This window comes from Cebus imitator, unplaced genomic scaffold (assembly GCF_001604975.1).
Source record: "Cebus imitator isolate Cc_AM_T3 unplaced genomic scaffold, Cebus_imitator-1.0 Scaffold242, whole genome shotgun sequence".
Lineage (NCBI taxonomy): Eukaryota > Metazoa > Chordata > Mammalia > Primates > Cebidae > Cebus > Cebus imitator.
The window spans coordinates 3203115-3222057 of NW_016107557.1; the positions used below are offsets into that span (position 1 = coordinate 3203115).

General features: G+C 37.3%; 1 protein-coding gene across 1 annotated transcript in view; it reads right to left on the minus strand.

The window, feature by feature from the left end:
• LOC108282511 (ATP synthase subunit g, mitochondrial-like) overlaps nt 1-14674 on the minus strand; it is a 63158-nt gene extending 48484 nt beyond the window's left edge. The window contains exon 1 of the mRNA XM_037727846.1: nt 14468-14674. Within this exon, the coding sequence (XP_037583774.1) occupies nt 14468-14674 (207 nt within the window). The remainder of the gene's footprint in view (nt 1-14467) is intronic.
• Nucleotides 14675-18943: the final 4269 nt, after the last annotated feature.

Genomic DNA, 18943 nt, shown 5'->3' on the forward strand with positions numbered 1-18943 from the left:
AAAGAAAGAAAAAGGAAAAGGACATTTCTGTAAAGTTGCAGTATGGTGACTGAATAACCTGTACAGATAAAATGTTTTATTTAGCTTTGGGTAGTTTTTCATGAAAACCAAATTAACAGTAGCCTCTTTTCTTGTTGTCATATTTCTTTTGTAGTCATTTTAATAAACAAAATCTCTGCAGTGAAATCTTCATGAGTTATCAATTAGTTATTAGCTTTTAAATCACTGCTCTGTGCTTAGTTTTATGGTTGGTTTAAGGATTATGCATAGGACCTGGAACCCATTTGGAATCAAGAGCTCTTTTGAGCTGGTTATGTGGTTGCCTAATTATAAAACATGAAAAGTGTCATGGATGTTATTACTATTACTATCACTTTTAATTAGAAAAGTTAAAGTGAGGCCTGGCACGGTGGCTCATGCCTGTAATCCCTGCACTTTGGGAGGCCAAGGCACGTGGATGACTTGAGGTCAGAAGTTCAAGACTAGTCTGGCCAACATGGTGAGCCCCCATCTCTACTAAAAATACAAGAATTAGCTGGGTGTGGTGGCATTTGGCTGCAATCCCAGCTGAGGCAGGAGAATTGCTTGAACCTGGGAAGCAGAGTTGCAGTGAGCCGAGATCACACCATTGCACTCCATCCTGGGCAACAAGAGCAAAACTCCATCTCATGAAAAAATATATATATATCAGTTAATTAGTTCACATTTGCATGTCTGTTTCTGAACATTTGGTATATTATGATTATTTAGCAGAAACTAATATATGGCAAGAAGATAAATTAGGCATTTAAATTAAAGATGAGCTTTAGAGACCAGTCCAAAGTGGTTTCATAAGTGTGGCTTATTTCTTGTTTTACTTTATCTGAGCCTGAATAGGTCTACCATGCATTGAATAACAAATTTTTAAACATATCTACTCTTGCAAAAATTTTGTTGCCATTCCTTAGGAGCTCAAAATATACAATTTTATAAAGGATAATCAAAAAAGTAGAATATGAGCATGCTTTTCTATTTTACTGTACTAATCTAAAGGAAAATGAACATGATTACCTTGAAATAGATCATTTCTAGGATTTATTCTAAGCTTTACTTAACATTTAATGATTTCCATGGTACACATGAGGAATCATTTCATTGTTTGAAAATATTTTTATATCAGCCTTACCCAGTTCCTTTTTTGGTCATTTTAAATATTCCAAGACTCAGAGATCTTAGAAATATAAGTACCTAAAGTATACGTCATATTTAATATTCTTCCAAATAATCTGCCTCGATTATTTTCTATTTTAGTCATTGGATCCATGGCATGACATGCGCTACAAACTGAAACTTATAAATCATTCCCTCTTCTGTACAGCTCCACTGAAAATAATGAAAAGATAAACTCTTGCCTGTGCACACGGAGTCACATACCACATTCTTGGCTTGAATGACAGGTGAGCAGAAAAATTGACTGAACAATTTCCAATAAGTCTTAGTGGGGTAGGGAAAAAGTAATAGTGATGGTTACAATGTGTCATGATAGAATGAGATGGAAGAAGTTTGCTCATTACAATAAACTCTCTGAAAGTGACATTAAGAACATATGTTATTATCTGTTGAGCTGGAGGTTTCAACCATTAATGGGTCACAACCAAAAAAATTGTTAACAAAATAGAAAAAATAGCAAATAGACTACATCATATATAGTAAAAATAAATATCATTCCGCAAAATTTTGTTTCTGGTTTCACACATATGTATTCATGGTCTAGAAGTAAAATGTATTTCTTCCCGTGGGTTGTAGTTTAAAAGGCTTGATTACCCTAATTCAGAGTTTCCTAATCATTTCAAAATTGGCCTGATCTCTTTTGCAAAATAAAATGCTTGACGCCCGCTTAGGCTCGTGGTGGTGGTGTTTTTCTTCAACAGTCTTTCCCAAATGATACCACGTCCAGAATATAAATTAACGAGAATTTTCACTCTTGCGGAAGTGTTTAGAAACAAGTAGTAGCTGGAGTGTGGGGTAAGAAAGTAGAAGTGCTTTTCAGACACCACAGGTCTCCCTCGGGCTCCTCCTCTGCAGGACTCTGATCCTTCAAACCAATGGTTTCTCCAAGCCTGGTCAGAGGAGAAGGACTCCACCTGCCTTCCCTCAGCTGGGATCCAGTTTATCTCCAAAGAAGACTCTACTTCTCAAGCATCTTGCTCTGAATGTATGAACATGATTAGTGTAACAGGTTGGATGAAAGCCCAACCTTTTCTAACAAGAAATTAGCTACATCAATAAAAAGTCTAGATTTGCTAAAGAGCAAACACAAGGTCCTCTGTGAGGTCCTGATTTTGTCTCCTTCACAATCACTTTCAAGGAAGGTCATCTGTGATCTGGGTGGAGAGAGGAAGTCCCTGCAAACAAATGCAGTCTCATAGAGTAGATATTCCTGGAATTGAAAGGTGTCTTAATATTTTAGATCTGAAGTATATTCTCTGTATGTCCAGTCTTCCAGCTGTCACCCAGCATTATGCAAAGAATTGCTTTGGAGGTCCTTGAATATATATATATATATATATATATATACACCCTGAATATATATGTATACATGAATATATGTAAATATATACATTTTTTCATGTAAGAAATATATGCATATATACATATTATTTATAAAGCATTCCAAATCTTTGTTATTCTTCACACGTAATATAATAATAGACTCTGAAGGTGATTTTTCTAGTGGCAGAAAAAAAATCAACAAATTCCTCCTGAGCCTCCATTTATCATCAATTATACCATTGATTTATTCATGTATTTTCACAATTTTATTAATCTAAACATACAGTACGGGCAAGGGTGTGTGCTGACAGCCAAAAAAGAATAGGGCAAATAGGGTTCCTGCCATCCTAAAACTGAAAGTCTAACAGGAGCAAGAGGCATTAGAAATTCCATTTGACCCAGCAATCCCATTACTGGGTATATACCCAAAGGATTATAAATCATTCCACTATAAAGACACATGCACACATATGTTTATTGCAGCACTATTCACAATAGCAAAGACTTGGAACCAACCAAATGTCCATCAATGATAAACTGGATAAAGAAAATGTGGCACATATACACCGTAGAATACTAGGCAGCCATAAAAAAGGATGAGTTCGTGTCCTTTGCAGGGACATGGATGACATGGAAATCCTCATTCTTAGCAAACTAACACGAAAACAGAAAGCCAGACACTGTATGTTCTCACTCATAAGTGGGAGTTGAACAATGAGAACACAAGGACACAGTGAGGGGAACATCACACACTGGGGCCTGTCAGGGGATGTGGGGATAGGGTAGGGATAGCAGGGGGTGGGGGAATTGGGGAGGGATAACATTAGGAGAAATACTTAATGTAGATGACAGGTTGATGGATGCAGCAAGCCACCATGGCACGTATATACCTATGTAACAAACCTACATGTCCTGCACATGTATCCCAGAACCTAAAGGATAATTTTAAAAAAGAAAATAGAAAAAAATAGGTAAACAAATACAAATAATTAATTACTTAGTGCACTGAGGGAAAATCACATTCACTTCTTGTCTGTGAATCAGTCTTCTAGCTCAATATTTATTGGTGTCTTGCCAGAGGGAAAATGAAACGGGACACGATAGACATTGAAATGCCTCTGCTTCACAGCATTTCCCAGCCCCTGTGGCTTCCTGTCCTGGTCCCAGCTCTAAGCCTGAAACCCCACTAGGCCCCCAGATTTGCCACTGTTTTTACTGGCTAGAGGCCCCACATGGCAAGAGAAGTCATCACCAGAGGAGTCTTTTGAAACGTTTGTCACTTGGCACAAATTGGTCACCCAGGGTCAGTTACCATGCAATGAACTGAGGAGCTGGTGTAGGTTGCATTTTCCCCACCAATCTCCAAAGCTGTAACCTGGTCTTTGTAATAGAAAGATTGTTCTAAATGGTGCTTGGATCCAAAAGTACTATAATTTAATTGTATAACAGATTAAATCATGCTGAGTTAATCTATTACTTACTGATCTAATTGTAACCCACCTCTTTTTATTCTGGATTTAAAGCAAAAATAACAGAAATATCATTAAACTTTTGGAACACACACCATTCTGCTAATGAGACTTCTTCTCTTAGATGTTTGAGATGGATTATTCTCAAGAATATCACTACTGATGGAATGTATGTTTGTAAAATGAAGGATTTATTGTTGTGTTCCATAGGCTGACTCTTAAAATCTCTAAAGACCTTTGCCATCTTATTTGTCTTTTAAAGCAAAGCATATATTATGAATGTACATAAATTTAATAATATCCCTATTAAGTTACTCCTATATTTTGGTAACAATGATTCAACGAAATTGACAAAGACTGAATTCCTTGAAAATAAGTTTGTTTTTCTAAAACTGAACAAATCTGGATGAAAAATGAACCAAATATGATCTTTAAAACATTTGATTTACTTTATTTTCTGAGTTAAATATAAAGTAAACTCAAAGAGGAATGAAGGCTTCAGAGTTTACTGCTATTGGCTCTGCCAGGCTCAACAAAGAAGGCCTGTGAGCCCACGCAGGGGCCTGAGAGCCGTCCCCAAGCACTCCCGCCCAGCATTCATAATAACGACTTATGTACTCTGAGGTGCTGTGCCCCAAACACACCAGAAAGCTGCTGAGTGTTTGACAGATCCATAAATCATCATGCCCACTCAGTTTTGCACCCTGTGGAGTCACTGGCCCTGGGGTTTAAGCCCTGGGTTTTGTTGCTTGCTTTAGAAGGCGAAGCCAGAGAATGTCTTTTGGATGTAGCTGTGGCTTTCTTGTTCATGAAGCCTACGGCCATCTCATGCCAACCTGGTTTTTCCTATGGCTCTCTTGGACACTCTTCCCTTGAGCCATAGGTGCTGTGGCATGAAGATTTTATTCACAAGTAATGCAGCCCTTCTCTCCTGGTAACTATGAGCTTTAAGGAGAGAAGTAAGGTTTCCAAATGGAAAAGAAAATGCAGAATGGCCAGCTCCTACAAAAAGATACAGCGTATCTTTTCCTTTTCTTTTATTTATTTACTGTATTCTTTTTTTAAGGGACAAGTTCTCTGTCACCCAGGCTGGAGTGCAGTGACATGATTATGGCTCACTGCAGCATAAACCTCCTGGGTTCAAGTAATCCACCCACTTCACCCCCTCAGTAGCTGGGACCACAGGCACACACCACCACGCCTGGCTCACTTTTGTAATTTTTGTAGAGATAGGGTCTCCTTGTGTTGCCCAGGCTGATCTCAATCTCCTGGGTTCAAGTGATCCTCCCACCTTGGCTTCCCAAAGAATTAGTATTATAGGTGTGAGCCGCTTCACCCAGCCTACTTTATCTTTATTTAATTCACAAAGCTCTACTTGGTACTCCTCAGGCCCTGGCATTTGTAAGGCCCCACAAGGGTCATGTGGACCATTCCCTGGGTAGTCCCCTACTGTTCTCACCTTCCACACTCCGACTACAGTCCTCTGTGAGAGCTGCCATATGGCTTCTCCTGTCTGCACTGAGCAGAGGTGGTGACGCTGGAGAAATCCGGCCCCCCCGCCCCGACCTCAGTTGGCTCCACTGTAAAACCATGTCTCTGACTTCAGCTAGTACCTAGCTGTGGGTATTCATGCCATCGTTAACCCAGAGGAGAACTCTAAATGGTGACTAGAAGGCCTCCTGGGATCCCAGTGAACTGGACGGGATGCTTTTGCCTGGTCTCACTGTCCTGAGGTGGCAAGTTAGTTGTGAAAGGGCACCAGGCCCCAGAGGCACAAGAAAGGCTGCATTTAAACTAAGTGTGTATCTTCTTATCTCTGCTGAGGGCCAGTGTGGCCAAAACTTGTCTGTTTCTCACATTCCAAAATCCCAAGTAAGCATTCTATTAGGCCCCTTAAATTAGAAACCTTGTCACCAAGACATTCAGCCAGCAACTTTGCCATTGCATAACAAGGATGGCTAGCCACCCACACCCTCCTGCTCCATGGAACCTAGACCCGGCCAGCTGTGGGTTGTGCTGGGCAGAAATTACTGCGTCAGTTACTCTTGCTGTTCGATTGATTCTCCTGGTTGATTCAAGTCAGAGAGAACTGTGATAAAGCGACAAGAGAATGACACAATCAAAGAACCTGGATGCAAAACCCGATAGACCACTTATGCCATCAGGGATTTTCTGCAGTAGTGAATGGGATGGACTTGGCAATTCCCCTTGGGCCCCTGGGGCCATTGGCAAACTCCTCAGTGAGGAAAATCATAGAATAAAAATACAATACACATGTTAATTCTTCAAAAAATTATCTGATCACGCTATTTTATTTACCTACCAAGCTTTTGAGTCCTCTGCAAACAACCTCTCCACTTCTTCACGGAAATGCAATCATCCTTAATTCTTCTCTGCTCCTCACTCCCACATTCATTCATCTTTCTTTCCAATTTTACCTGGAATCTTTTTCATAGTCTGTCTCCAGGATCAGTCCCACTCCAGACAGTTGCTAGAAAAAGTATTCTGAATCGCAAATCTGATGAGGTTCCGCCTCTCTGCAATCCCCTTTAGGGCACCTCCATCCACCAGAGAAGCCGGACTCGCCCACTTCGGCTCCTGGACATGTGACCCTGGCCTTCCGAGGGCAGCTTGACTTCAGCCAGAACCACCTTGTGTCCCGGGGTCTTTCATGTCTTTGCAGATAATGAAAATCAGCCACATTCTTCCACTCTCTTTGTCTCTCACAACTCAGATTAAACCTTCTCATCCCTCTCTCTCTCCTCACAACGATTAGCAATGAGATCCACCACAGCCAGGCAGAAGTCAGGGCAAAATATGTCATAGCTCTTGACCATTTTGGTCGCCTGTGCCTTCTTTCTGCTAATTCAGCTCCTTGAGGACAGGATGGGTGAGGTCTATGGCACCAGAGAGATGGGTTTCTGCTGTTCTCTGGGCTTGATTGTGAACATCTGTCTTCTAACCTCTTTCTCTTTGAATAACCTCCTCTCTCAGCCTGAGATGAAGCCACCTGCCTTGCAGAGTTAATTTTAGGATTAAATGAAACAATGTAAACACATTTCTAACACAGTGCCTGCAAAGCAGCAAGGCGCAAAATGATTTCTGTGTTAACATCCTTATTCCAACAGACTACCTGACAAGTCCTCCATTCAGCATTTAATCAGTCAGCAGATATATATATATAGATATTGAGTACCTACTATGTGCTAAGCACCTACTATGTTCTGGGTACACAGAGCTGAATAAGACACAGCCTTTTACCATTAAGCAGTGTAGAATTTCCTCGTGGGTGACAGTAAGGAAAGAGGCACTCACCATTGGGAGTGATAAGTTCCATGATAAAGATCATCATGCAATGCTTTCTGGACACTGTGCGTATGACTAATGTTTTTATCAAAAGAGCCGGACAGGAGGAAGGAGGCAGGTTGCTTGTGGCTTTGCGGTGTTGCTAACTTGGTATCTTTTCAGTTTCTTCTTGGGGGCAGTCCAGTGTTTCTGTTTTCCAAGGTATAATGCCTGTTTGATGCTTCCAAGGGGAATTGCCTGACCCGTACACTCAAGGTTATTTCAGGACTGATATTCCAAGGAAAATGCATTATCACCTGATGGTTCTCTTGAGCTTTATTCAACTTTGCACTGCCGTCTGATGTTTTTGCAGGAGATGTCAGGGCCAGGGATGGTCTGAGTCATATGGAATCACTTCAGACGGCAATCCTGAGAGCCTTATAGAGGGAGGGGGTGGATAAACTTTGCCAAATCATCATGGAATTTACCAAGTGGCATACCCTGAGAAACGTAAACATTCCAAGAGACACTTAATATTACTGTCCTAGATGAGGAGGCACTGGCCAAGCCATGTCTGGGGTCCAGGTTGTAAATCTTAAGTTGCTATTACAGGTGTAAGATATTATGAAAAGAGAGTCTGTACTTGGACAGTGACACTGAGAGATTCCCAAAGCTCTTCATGGTAGGAGCTTAGTTAGCCCTTTGGAGCTCTGTCTCTTTCCTTTGTTGCTAACATATCTACATTGCAGTTTTTGCTTTGCATTTAATACACATATGATTATGTGGTTTCCTTTACTTTTCAAGTAACTTTAATCCTGTTATAGAACACAGGACACCTAGAGGGAATTTTTCAATGTATTTTAGTTTCAAAGATTTCTTCATGCCTGCCTTCCTTAGGCTAGTCACTCCCTCTAATTTCTGAGTCTGTCCAGGGCCTTGAGGGATGAACGGAGGTGCAGGCCCAGGGTTCCAGGGTCCATGATGTACTATTTGAGCTCAATGATACTGTATATTGAACTGAAACTGACAATGGGGCAGCAAAGGAGGCAAAGAAAAGGAGAGGGAAAGAGAGGTGGGAATACAGATGGAACAAAGGACTGCTCTTTCTCTGAGAGGATGAAGGGGGTGGCCCATTAGCTGGGCATAAAGTGGCAAAGAAACCTGTGCTGACCGAAGTCTGTGTCCTGAGCCCTGTTTGTCTTTGATCTTCCAGAAATGTTTTTTTCTCTCGTTTTTTCATGGGATGATCTCAGTTACTTTTCTCTGTTCCATTCAGTTTTGAAAATGCTCCAGAGAAACTGAATTTGAAGGAAATAGTGAAAGCTGTGAATTGGAAAAAGAAAGGAGAGAGAAAAGAGAAAAGGAAAAAGTGTAATGGAGAATTACGTGAACATTTTACAGCAAGACCTTTCAAAACCAGAAAGATCTATTTTTTATATTCATTTGAATTTGCAGATTCATGTTGATTTATACAATGGCTTTATTGCTGTTCCATTCTTTCTTTTAGGGAAAAGGGGTAATGAAAAATGGTTTGCTACTTATCCTCTTGGCTGCAGAATACAATTACAAAACTGTAAAAATATGATGTTAAATACCATAGCTCTGTAATTACCAAACCAAAACACTAGGTGCATACCAAGCTACACAGTCACAACACTGCTGCATAGTTCTCAGAAACTTCACAAAATCTCTTAAAGTAATCTTAATCTTTTCCATTTTTAAAGTGTTGAAAATCAGCTTTACCTATGACACATATGAACAATCTTAAACATTAAAGTCGTTTAAAAATACATACACAGAAGTACGTAAACTGTTCAAAAAATAGAATTCTTTTTGCTTTCATATTTTCTTTTCTTTTTTTTTTTTTTGAGACAGAGTCTCACTCTGTTGCCAGGTTGGAGTGCAGTGGTGCGATATAGACTCACTGCAACCTGCACCTCCCGGGTTTGAGCAATTCTCCTGCCTCAGCCTCCAGAGTAGCTGGGGTTACAGGCAGCTAACTTTTGTATTTTTAGGAGAGACAGAGTTTCACTATCTTGACCAGGCTGGTCTTGAACTCCTGAACTCTTGATCCACCCATCTCATCCTCCCAAAGTGCTGGGATTACAGGAGTGAGTCACTGCACCCAGCTGCTTTCATGGCTTTCTAAGGTCTAAGTATTTAAGAGGCATAATTTTCTCAAAAAATCTAATCCTATTAGCAGTTTTTTCCTGTGAGATAAGTAAATTTAAAAAGGATTATCTTAATGTCAGCAGAGCTTTATTGAGCATTTTCTACCTATTTGACCAAAAAGCATTAGATTTTTCCATTGTTTCGAAATTATTTAATACTTATATTTTTTATAAACTTTTCAAAAAGTTTTATTTATACAGAAAAAATTGAAAGATAATACAATAAACACTTGTATGTCCTCCATGCCTATCCAGAAACTTTGGACATTTATTATATATGTACATGTGTTTCCTCTCCCTCTGTTTCAGTGTCTCTGTCTCTGTGTATGTGTACACATGTAATTATATATATTGTATATAATATATTTGATGTGTGTAATGCACGATTTTTACTGCCTTAAGGATTTAAAAATAAATTACAGACATCATGAAATTTCACTCCAAAGAGTTCAGCAGGTATGTCCTAAGAATAAGGCCCTTCTGCAACAATACCATTATTATATCTAATTTAGAAACTATAATTTTAAAATATAATGTAATATTCAATCCATATTCAAATTTTCTCCAAAGCTTCAAGAATGTCTTTGTAGTGTGTTCTTTTTTTTTTTGATCCAAGATCCAAATCAGTGATTGTTCTTGTTAATGTTCAAAATTTCCAAAGCCCACTTAGGCAGATCCCTTCCAACTGTCTCCTGGGTTATTTGAGCCAATCCCTGTCATACTCTGATCCTTTGTTTTCTGTGACAAGATGTCAGAAGCTTACTTGGTACTTTCTTTGTCCCAGACCTGGGGCAGCCATTTCTCTTCTGAGTCTGAATTTTTTCATTTACTGAAAAATAGTTCTTAGAAAGCCAAAAATGGCTGGTATTCTAATTGCTACTCAGACATTATTGCTTCTTGACCCTTTCAGTGGAGAGCTATAAATACACATTTTTTAAAATTAGGATCTAATATTGATGTTTGCAATTCAAATTTAGCACTACTGTTTTTCTTAAATAATTTTATTTTATATTTGAACTTATTTTTCTTACACTAAAGTTCTTGATTTTTAATAGTTTAATATTTATTTGTATTGTTAATAAATAAAAATAGTTTCAAGACTGCAGCACCACAACTGGTACTAATAATAGAATATTGAAAGAAATATGCAGGGGTTTTTTTTGCCCAGAAGGAAGTACATTTAGAATATGGTATTCAAAGGTTTCTTAAAAGAATTCTTTTCACTGTGTATCTATGAATTTCCTATAAAGTTAAGTTCATTTTTTTCTTTCAGTTTTAGGATTTTCTTTTTTATCTCTTTTAAGTAATTTTACTTCTTTAAACATATAAAACAATCACGTTATATGTACGTATCAAAATTATATAAAAACGTACACAGAGAGAAGTCTTGCTCCCCATTCCACACTCTCCATCCATTCTCTTTCAAAACTTGTAACCATTAGTTTCTAGTTATTCATCCTGTATTGTTTTTACTTAAATAAACAAACACAAACACACATACACACACTTCTTTCTTTCACAAAAGTACAACACTAAATTAATTGTTCTACACCTTGTTTCTTTTGTAACTTACCAGTACATATACTCTCATCCACTTAAACTGAACTTACTATTTTAGAATTCTTTACCAAAATACAATCTTAAATATAATTTTAAAATACAAATTTTAACAATTTTTTACTTATTGGAACCTACTCTATGTAATACATTCATATAGTTCAAAAATCCAAACAATATCAAATTCATGTGTAAGAACACCTTGTTTTATTTTGATTCATTTTCTGAAGCTTTGTGGATACCTTGTTTTTCAAAAATAAAGGTTTGTGGCCTCCCTGATCAAGCAAGTCTGTTGGTGGTGTTTTCCCAATAGGATGTGCTCATTTCATGTCTCTGTAGCACAGACTTTGATAATTCTCACAATATTTTAAATGTTTTCATTGTTTTTATATCTCTTACGGTGAGGTGATCTGTGATCAGTGGCCTTTAATGTTACTACTGCAATTGTTTAAATGCCATGAAGCATGCCCACATAAGATGGTGAACTTAATCGATCCACCTTGTGTATGTTCTGATTGCTGCACCCACCAGCCGTTCTCCTGTCTCTCTCCCTGTCCTCAGGATGTCCTATTCCCTGAGACACAACAATATTGAAGTTAGGCCAACTAATAATCCTACAATGGCCTGTAAGTGTTCAAGTGAAAGGAAGAGTCACAAGTCTGTTACTTTAAATCAAAAGCTAAAACTATTAAGCTTAATGAGGGATGCGTATTGAAAGCTAATGTGGGTCAAAAGCTAGGCCTTTTGTGCCAAACAGTTAGCCAAGCTGTGAATGCAGAGGGAAAGATCTTGAGGGAAATGAGATATACTACTATTTACAATAGCAAATACTTGGAACCAACTGAAATGCCCATCAACGATAGATTGGATAAAGAAAATGTGGTACATATACACCATGGAATACTATGCAGCCATAAAAAAGAATGAGTTCACGTTCTTTGCAGAAACATGGGTGAAACTGGAAACCATCATTCTCAGCAAACTAAGACAGGAACAGAAAACCAAACACCACATGTTCTCACTCATAAGTGGGAGTTAAATAAGAACACATGGACTCAGGGAGGGGAACATCAAGCACCAGGGCCTATTGAGGGGTGGGGAACAATGGGAGGCAGAGCATTAAGACAAGTACCTAATGCATGCAGGGCTTAAAACCTAGTTGACAGGTTGAAGGGTGTAGCAAACCACCATGGCACATGTATACCTATGTAACAAACTTGCACCTTCTGCACATGTATCCCAGAACTTAGAGTAAAATTTAAAATAAATTAAATTAAAAAGTGCTACTTCAGTGAACACATGAATGATAAGAAAGCAATACAGTCTTACTGCTGATATGAGAAAGGTTTGAGTGGTCTGGATAGATGATGGAACCAGTCACAACATTTTCTTAAAGCAAAGCCTAATCCAGAGCAAGGCCCTAATTCTCTTCAAGTCTGTGAAGGCTGAGAGAGGCGAGAAAGCTGCAAAACAAAACTTAGAAGCCAGCAGAGGCTGGTTGATGAGGTTTGAGGAAATAAGCCATCTCGATAACATAAAAGCGCAAGGTGAAGTGGCAAGTGCTGATGGAGAAGCTGCAGCAAGTTATGCCAAAGATTTAGCTGTCATCATTAATGAAGGTGGCTACACTAAGCAACAGACTGTCAGTGTCGATGAAATACTCCTCTGCTTGAAAAAGATGTCACTGGACTTTCATAGCTAGAGAGAAGTCAATGCCTGCCTTTGCAGCTTCAAAGGACAAGCCGACTCTCTGGTTAGGGGCTAATGCAACAGGTGACTTTAAATTGAAGCCAGTGCCCATTTGCCATTCTGAAAATTCTAGGGCCTGTAAGAAAGATGCTAAATCTGCTCTGCCCGTGCTGGATCAGTGGAACAACAAAGCCTGGATGATAGCACATCTGTTTACAGTATGATTTACTGAATATTTTAAGCCCATTGAGAGCTACTGCTTAGAAAAAAATACTTCTTTCAAAATATTTCTGCTTATTGACAATGCACCTACTCACCCACCTAAGAGCTCTTATGGAGATGTACAAGGAGATTAATGTTGTTTTCATGCCAATATATGCATTCTGTAGCCCATGGATCAAAGAGTCATTATAATTTTCAAGTCTTATTATTTAAGAAATACAGTTTCTAAGGCTACAGCTGCCATAAATAGCAACTCCTCTTATGGATCTGGGCAAAGTAAATGGAAAGCTTTCTGAAAAGATTTCACCATTTTAGATACAATTAAGTGACTCATAGGAGGAGGTCAAAATATCAACGTCATGACAGGAGTTTGGAAAAAATTGATTCCAACCCTCGTGGATGGCTCTGAAGGGTTCAAGACTTCAGTGGAGGAAGGAACGGCAGATGGGGTAGAAATAGCAAGAGAACAAGAATTACAAGTGGAGCCTGAAGAGGTGACTGAATTGCTGCAATCTCATGAACAAACTTGAACAGATGAAGTGTTGTCTCTTATGGATGAGCAAAGAAAGTAGTTTCTTGAGATGAAATCTATTTATGGTGATGATTTTATGAACATTCTTAAAATGACAACAAAGAATTTGGAATATTCCATAAACTTAGTTGATAAAGCAAGCACCATAGTTTGAGAAGACTGACTTCAATTTTGAAAGAAGTTCCACTGTGGGTAAAATCCTATGAAAGAGTAGTGCATGCTATAGAGACATCTTTCATAAAAAGAGGAGTCAATCAATGTGGCAAACTTCAAGGGTTTTATTTTAAGAAATTGCCACAGCCAGCTCAGCCATCATCAACCACCACGCTGATCAGTCAGCAGCCATCAACATTGAGGCAAGAGCCTCCACCAGCAAAAAGATTATAACACAGTGAAGGCTCAGATGATCGTTAGCACTTTTTAGAAACAAAGTATTTTAAAATTAGGTATGCACATTGTATTTTAGACATAATGCCACTATACACTTAATAAACTACCTACAGTGTAGTGTAAACATAGATTTGTATGTATTGGGAAACCGAAAAAGTTTATGTTACTCACTTTATTTTTGATAAACAATAGTTGATAGCTACTTTATTGTGATGGTCTGGAATTCAACTCACATTATCTCCAAGATATGCTTGCATTAAAAATTCTCCCCCTCACCTCCGTTCCTTCCACCTCACATCATCTTCTCTACCCTCTTATAGGAAAGCCCTTTCATATTTTTTATGAAAATATGCTATTATATTATAAAGGTGTTATTTGGGCCACCTCTATACACAAAACATATCATTCTATACGCATATTTCGCCCTTTCCTTTTTTCATTTAACATTATGTGGGAGATCTTTCCAGATTAGTACATAGAAATCCTCATCTTTTTAAATAGCTCCAAAGTGTTTTTTTCCTAACATGTATTGGCAATACCAAAATCAGGAAGCAAAAAGAGCAGAAGAGAAACCAGGAAGCTATGGTTAGCAAATTCCTAGCTGGCTTCCTTGGACATACTGCCTCCTGGGGAATGAGAGGAGCAGCAGAATTTGTGGGGCTAGAAACAGAGGGGTGGCTGCTCTCCTCTGGGACCACAGTCGGCATTGATAATTCTTGCCTGCAGCCAACGTAAGTAGACTTTTTGGCTGTAAGAACTATAAAGCATCTGCTTTGTGTAAAAAAGCTGCCATCATTGAGTGTAAAAAATCCTAAAATATCCTTCATCTACGGTTGAAGGTTTCTACTGAAGTACACTAGATACTGTGGTACCACTACAGATGGTCTTTATTGGCCTGGGGCCCCCATCACCCACCTGGTCTTGCTGCTCTAACTTCTCCAGGGAACTGCCCCTTTGTCTTTTCCTGATAGGATGCATCTATAGCCTCTTTCCTCAAGGGAGAACAACTCAGTAATGCAATACATGTTCCAGAACTTGCCTGCCTCTGCCTGCATGTTGAATTTTGTCCAACACTTTTCTACATCTATTGAGATAATAATAGGATTTTTGTTTGTTTGTTTATTCTGTGGTGAATTATACTGACAGATTTTCAAATTTGAAGCATCCTGCAATCTGGAAATAAACACCATTGGGTTTTGAGTTATTATTATCTTTCTATATTGCTAGATTTAATATTTTGCTAAGAATTTTAACCCACATTCCCTGGGAATATTAATCTGTAGTTTTCTTTCCTGATAATGTTGTTGACTTTGCTGTTATGATAATGTTGGCCTCACAAAATCACTGGAAAAGTGATCCCTTTTTCTCTATTTTTTTTGAAAGTCAACATGTAGACTAGGTATGGTTTCTTCCTTAAATGTTTTATAGATTTGCCAATAATACTATCTAGAAATATAGTTCTCCTGGTGGGAAGGTATTTAATTAAAACACAATTTTTGTAATGAATATGGAACAATTCAGGTTTTCAATTTCTTCCTGAGTCTGGACAATTTTGAATTTTTTAAAAAAAATTGTCCTTTTTTTCTAAGTTGTCAAATTTTTGGCATGAAATTCTTTATTTTCTTAATTTGCTGTTGATTTCCATATTGTTTGTTGTGATTTCTTTATATTTTCTCAATATTAATAATTTGTGTCTCTCTCTTTTCCTCCCTTGCTCACTTATTCTTCTTTCTTTTCAGCCTAATTAGAGGTTTTTTCTGTTTTAAAAAATATTTCAAAGCAGTAGCACTGAGTTCATAACTATTTATATTTTTATGCTTCATTGATTTCTGCTCTTATGCTTATTTGCTTCCCCTTTGCCATCTTTGAGTTAATTTGCCCTTTTATTTCCAGCTTCTTAAAATGGACACTTAGATGGCTGATTCTAGATCGTCCTGTTTTCCTAGTATATATCTCAAGCTATACGGTCCCTCCTAAGCTGAACTTTAGTTGCAATTCACAATGTTTTGGTATGTTGTATCTTTATTGTCATTCGATTCCAAATGTTTCCTGTGGTGATATTTTCTTTGTTCTGTGAACTATTTCAACATATTTGGGGATTCTCCAAAACATCTACTATGATTTTTAATTTATTAAGATCAGAATATGTACTCTGAGTGATTTGTTTGTTTATATTTATATCAAATAATACTTTATGGCTTATAATAGGATCTGTCATTGTTACATGTGAACTAGAAAAAAATGTGAATTCTCCAGTTGCTTATTACAGCCTTCTGTAAATCTCAATAAGCCTCAAATAGTCTATAGTGTTTTACAAGTCTCTCATATCCTTACCGAGTTTTTGAAAACTTGTTCTGTTGATTACTAAAAGGTAATGTTAAAATCTCTAACCTTAACTGTGGCTTTCCCTATTTCTCCTTTTATTTCTGCTTTATGCATTTTGATGCTCTGTAATAGGGGCATACATATTCTTATTTTTTGTCTTCTTGATGTATTAATCCTTTTATCATTGGTAAATGTACCTCTTTATCCTTGGCAATATTCCTTGTTCTAAGTTGCCTGGTCCTTTCTTTTAATTGCTGTTTGCATGGTATAAGTTTATATCCTTTCACTTCTAGCCTATATGGGTTTTCTTATTTAAAATGGATTTCATGTAAATTGCAGATAATTAGATCTCATTTTTTGTTCAATCTGACAATATATAATTTTTAATGGGAATTAAAATTTAAATTAAATTTAAATTAAAGTTTAAATATAATTTAAAATGGAAATACACTGCCATTATTTGTTGTTATGTCATAATTAGCTTTAAGGAGTCAAGTGACTTTTTAAAAATTGAGATGTAATTCACATATCATAAAATTTGCCCTATGAAATTATACAGTTCAGCGGTTTTTTAGTATATTCACAAAGAATTTATGCAACTACCACCGCTATCTAATTTCAGAATGTCTCGCCATCCCAGAAGAAACCCCATACATATTAGCAATCATCCACATTCATCCCTTCTCCCACCCCTGGGAAATACTAATGTACATTCTGACCCTATGAATTTGCCGTTATGGGTATTTTATAAGAATAGAAGTACAATTATCTGTGGCCTTTTGAGCCTGTCTTCTTTCTCTTAGTCTAAAGTTGTCAGAGTTCATTCATGATGGTGAATGTATCAATACTTTATTCTTTTATGGCTGTATGAACGTATAATTTTGTTTCTGCTTTAATGAAAAGATGAACACATGAGTTATTTCCAATCTAATGATGGACATTTGGGTTATAAAGTTAAAAATGCTATGAACATTCAGGATGAGTTTTTGCATGGAGGTATGTTTTTAACTCTCTGGAACATACACCAATGAGTAAAATTGATAGTTTTTATGGTAAATTTGTGTTTAAAATTTGAGAAACTGTCAAACTTTTTCAAAACTGTTATGCCGTTTTTCAACAGCAATGTGCATTAATTCGCATTTCTTCACAGCGCCCCATTGTTTTAAATTGTCTGTCTGCTTTGTTTTTGAGACGGATTCTTGCTCTGTTGCCAGGCTGGAGTGCAGTGGCGCAATCTTGGCTCACTGCAAATCCCACCTCCCAGATTCAAGCAATGCTCCTGCCTCAGCCTCCCGAGCAGCTGGGACTACAGGCATGTGCCACCATGCCCAGATAATTTTTTTTTGTATTTTTAGTGGAGATGGATTTTCACCATGTTGGCCAGGATGGTCTCAATCTCCTGAGCTCCTGATCCGCCCACCTCAGCCCCCCAAAGTGCTGGGATTACAGGCATAAGCCACCACGCCCAGCCTAAATTGTCTGTCTTTTTAAATATAGCCATTCTACGGTGTATTTGTACTTTTTAAATTACTAATGATGTTGATCATGTTTCTCATGCACTTATTGGCCATAGCTTCTTTCAAACATGTTTATTCAGATCTGTTGCCATTCTTCAATTTGATTATATTTCTTTCTTATTACTGAGTGGTAAGAATTCTCTATATATTCTGTGTAAAAGTACCTTATCTGATATGATTGAAAATTATTTTCTCCCTTTCTGTGGGATGTCTTTTCATTTTCTTAAGCATGTCTTCTTAGATATTTTTTTTTTTTTGAGGAAATCTAACTTTTCTATTTTCTGTAGCTTTTGCTTTTACCTATATGTCTAGGAAACTGTTGCTTCATTCAAGATCACAGTGTTTATACCCATGTTTCTTCAAGGAGTCTTAGAGTTTTTAGCTCTTACGTTTCAGATTGAAATCTATTTTGAGTTAATTTTTGTATATGGTGTAGGGCAAAGTCCAACTTAATTCTTTTGCATGTGAATATGTAGTGGCTTCAGAACCACTTATTGAAAAGACAATTTTTTCACCTATTGAATGACCTTAATACCCTTGCCAGTAATCAACATCAATTGACCATAAATGTAAAGATTATTTCTGGACTTTCAACTTTATTCCATTGATCTATATGCTATCCTAATGCCAGTACCATACTCTATCGCTTACAATGGATTTCTATTATGTTTTCATATTGGGAAGTGTGAGTCTTCCAACTTTGCTGTTCATTTTCAAAATTGTTTTGACTACTGTAAGTCTCTTGTATTTCCATTTGAATTAGGGTCAACTCATCAATTTCTGCAACAAAGGCAGTGGGATTAATGATAGGGATTTGTTGAATCTGTAGATAAATGTGGGGAGCACTGCTGTTTAACAATAGTAAATCTTCTAATCCATGAACACGGAATGGATTTCCATTTATTTTGGCTTTCTTGAATTTCTCTCAATGATGTCATGAGAAGTATAAGTTTTATATTTAAACTCTGAAATACTTTTTTATACTTAATTTTTTCCTAAGTGTTTTATTATTTTAGATACTGTTATACATGGTATTCTTAAAACTTCATTGTTATTTTCTTCATGGCTAGTATATAAAAATATAATTGTTTTTTTGTATATATTAATTTGTATAATAATATAATTTGTGACACCTTGATGTAGTCATTTATCACTTCTGAGAGTTTTCTAGTAGGTTCCTTAAGACTTCTGTATACAAGATCATGTCATCTATAATACAGTTTTACTTCTTATTTCCCAGTCTGAGTGTCTTCT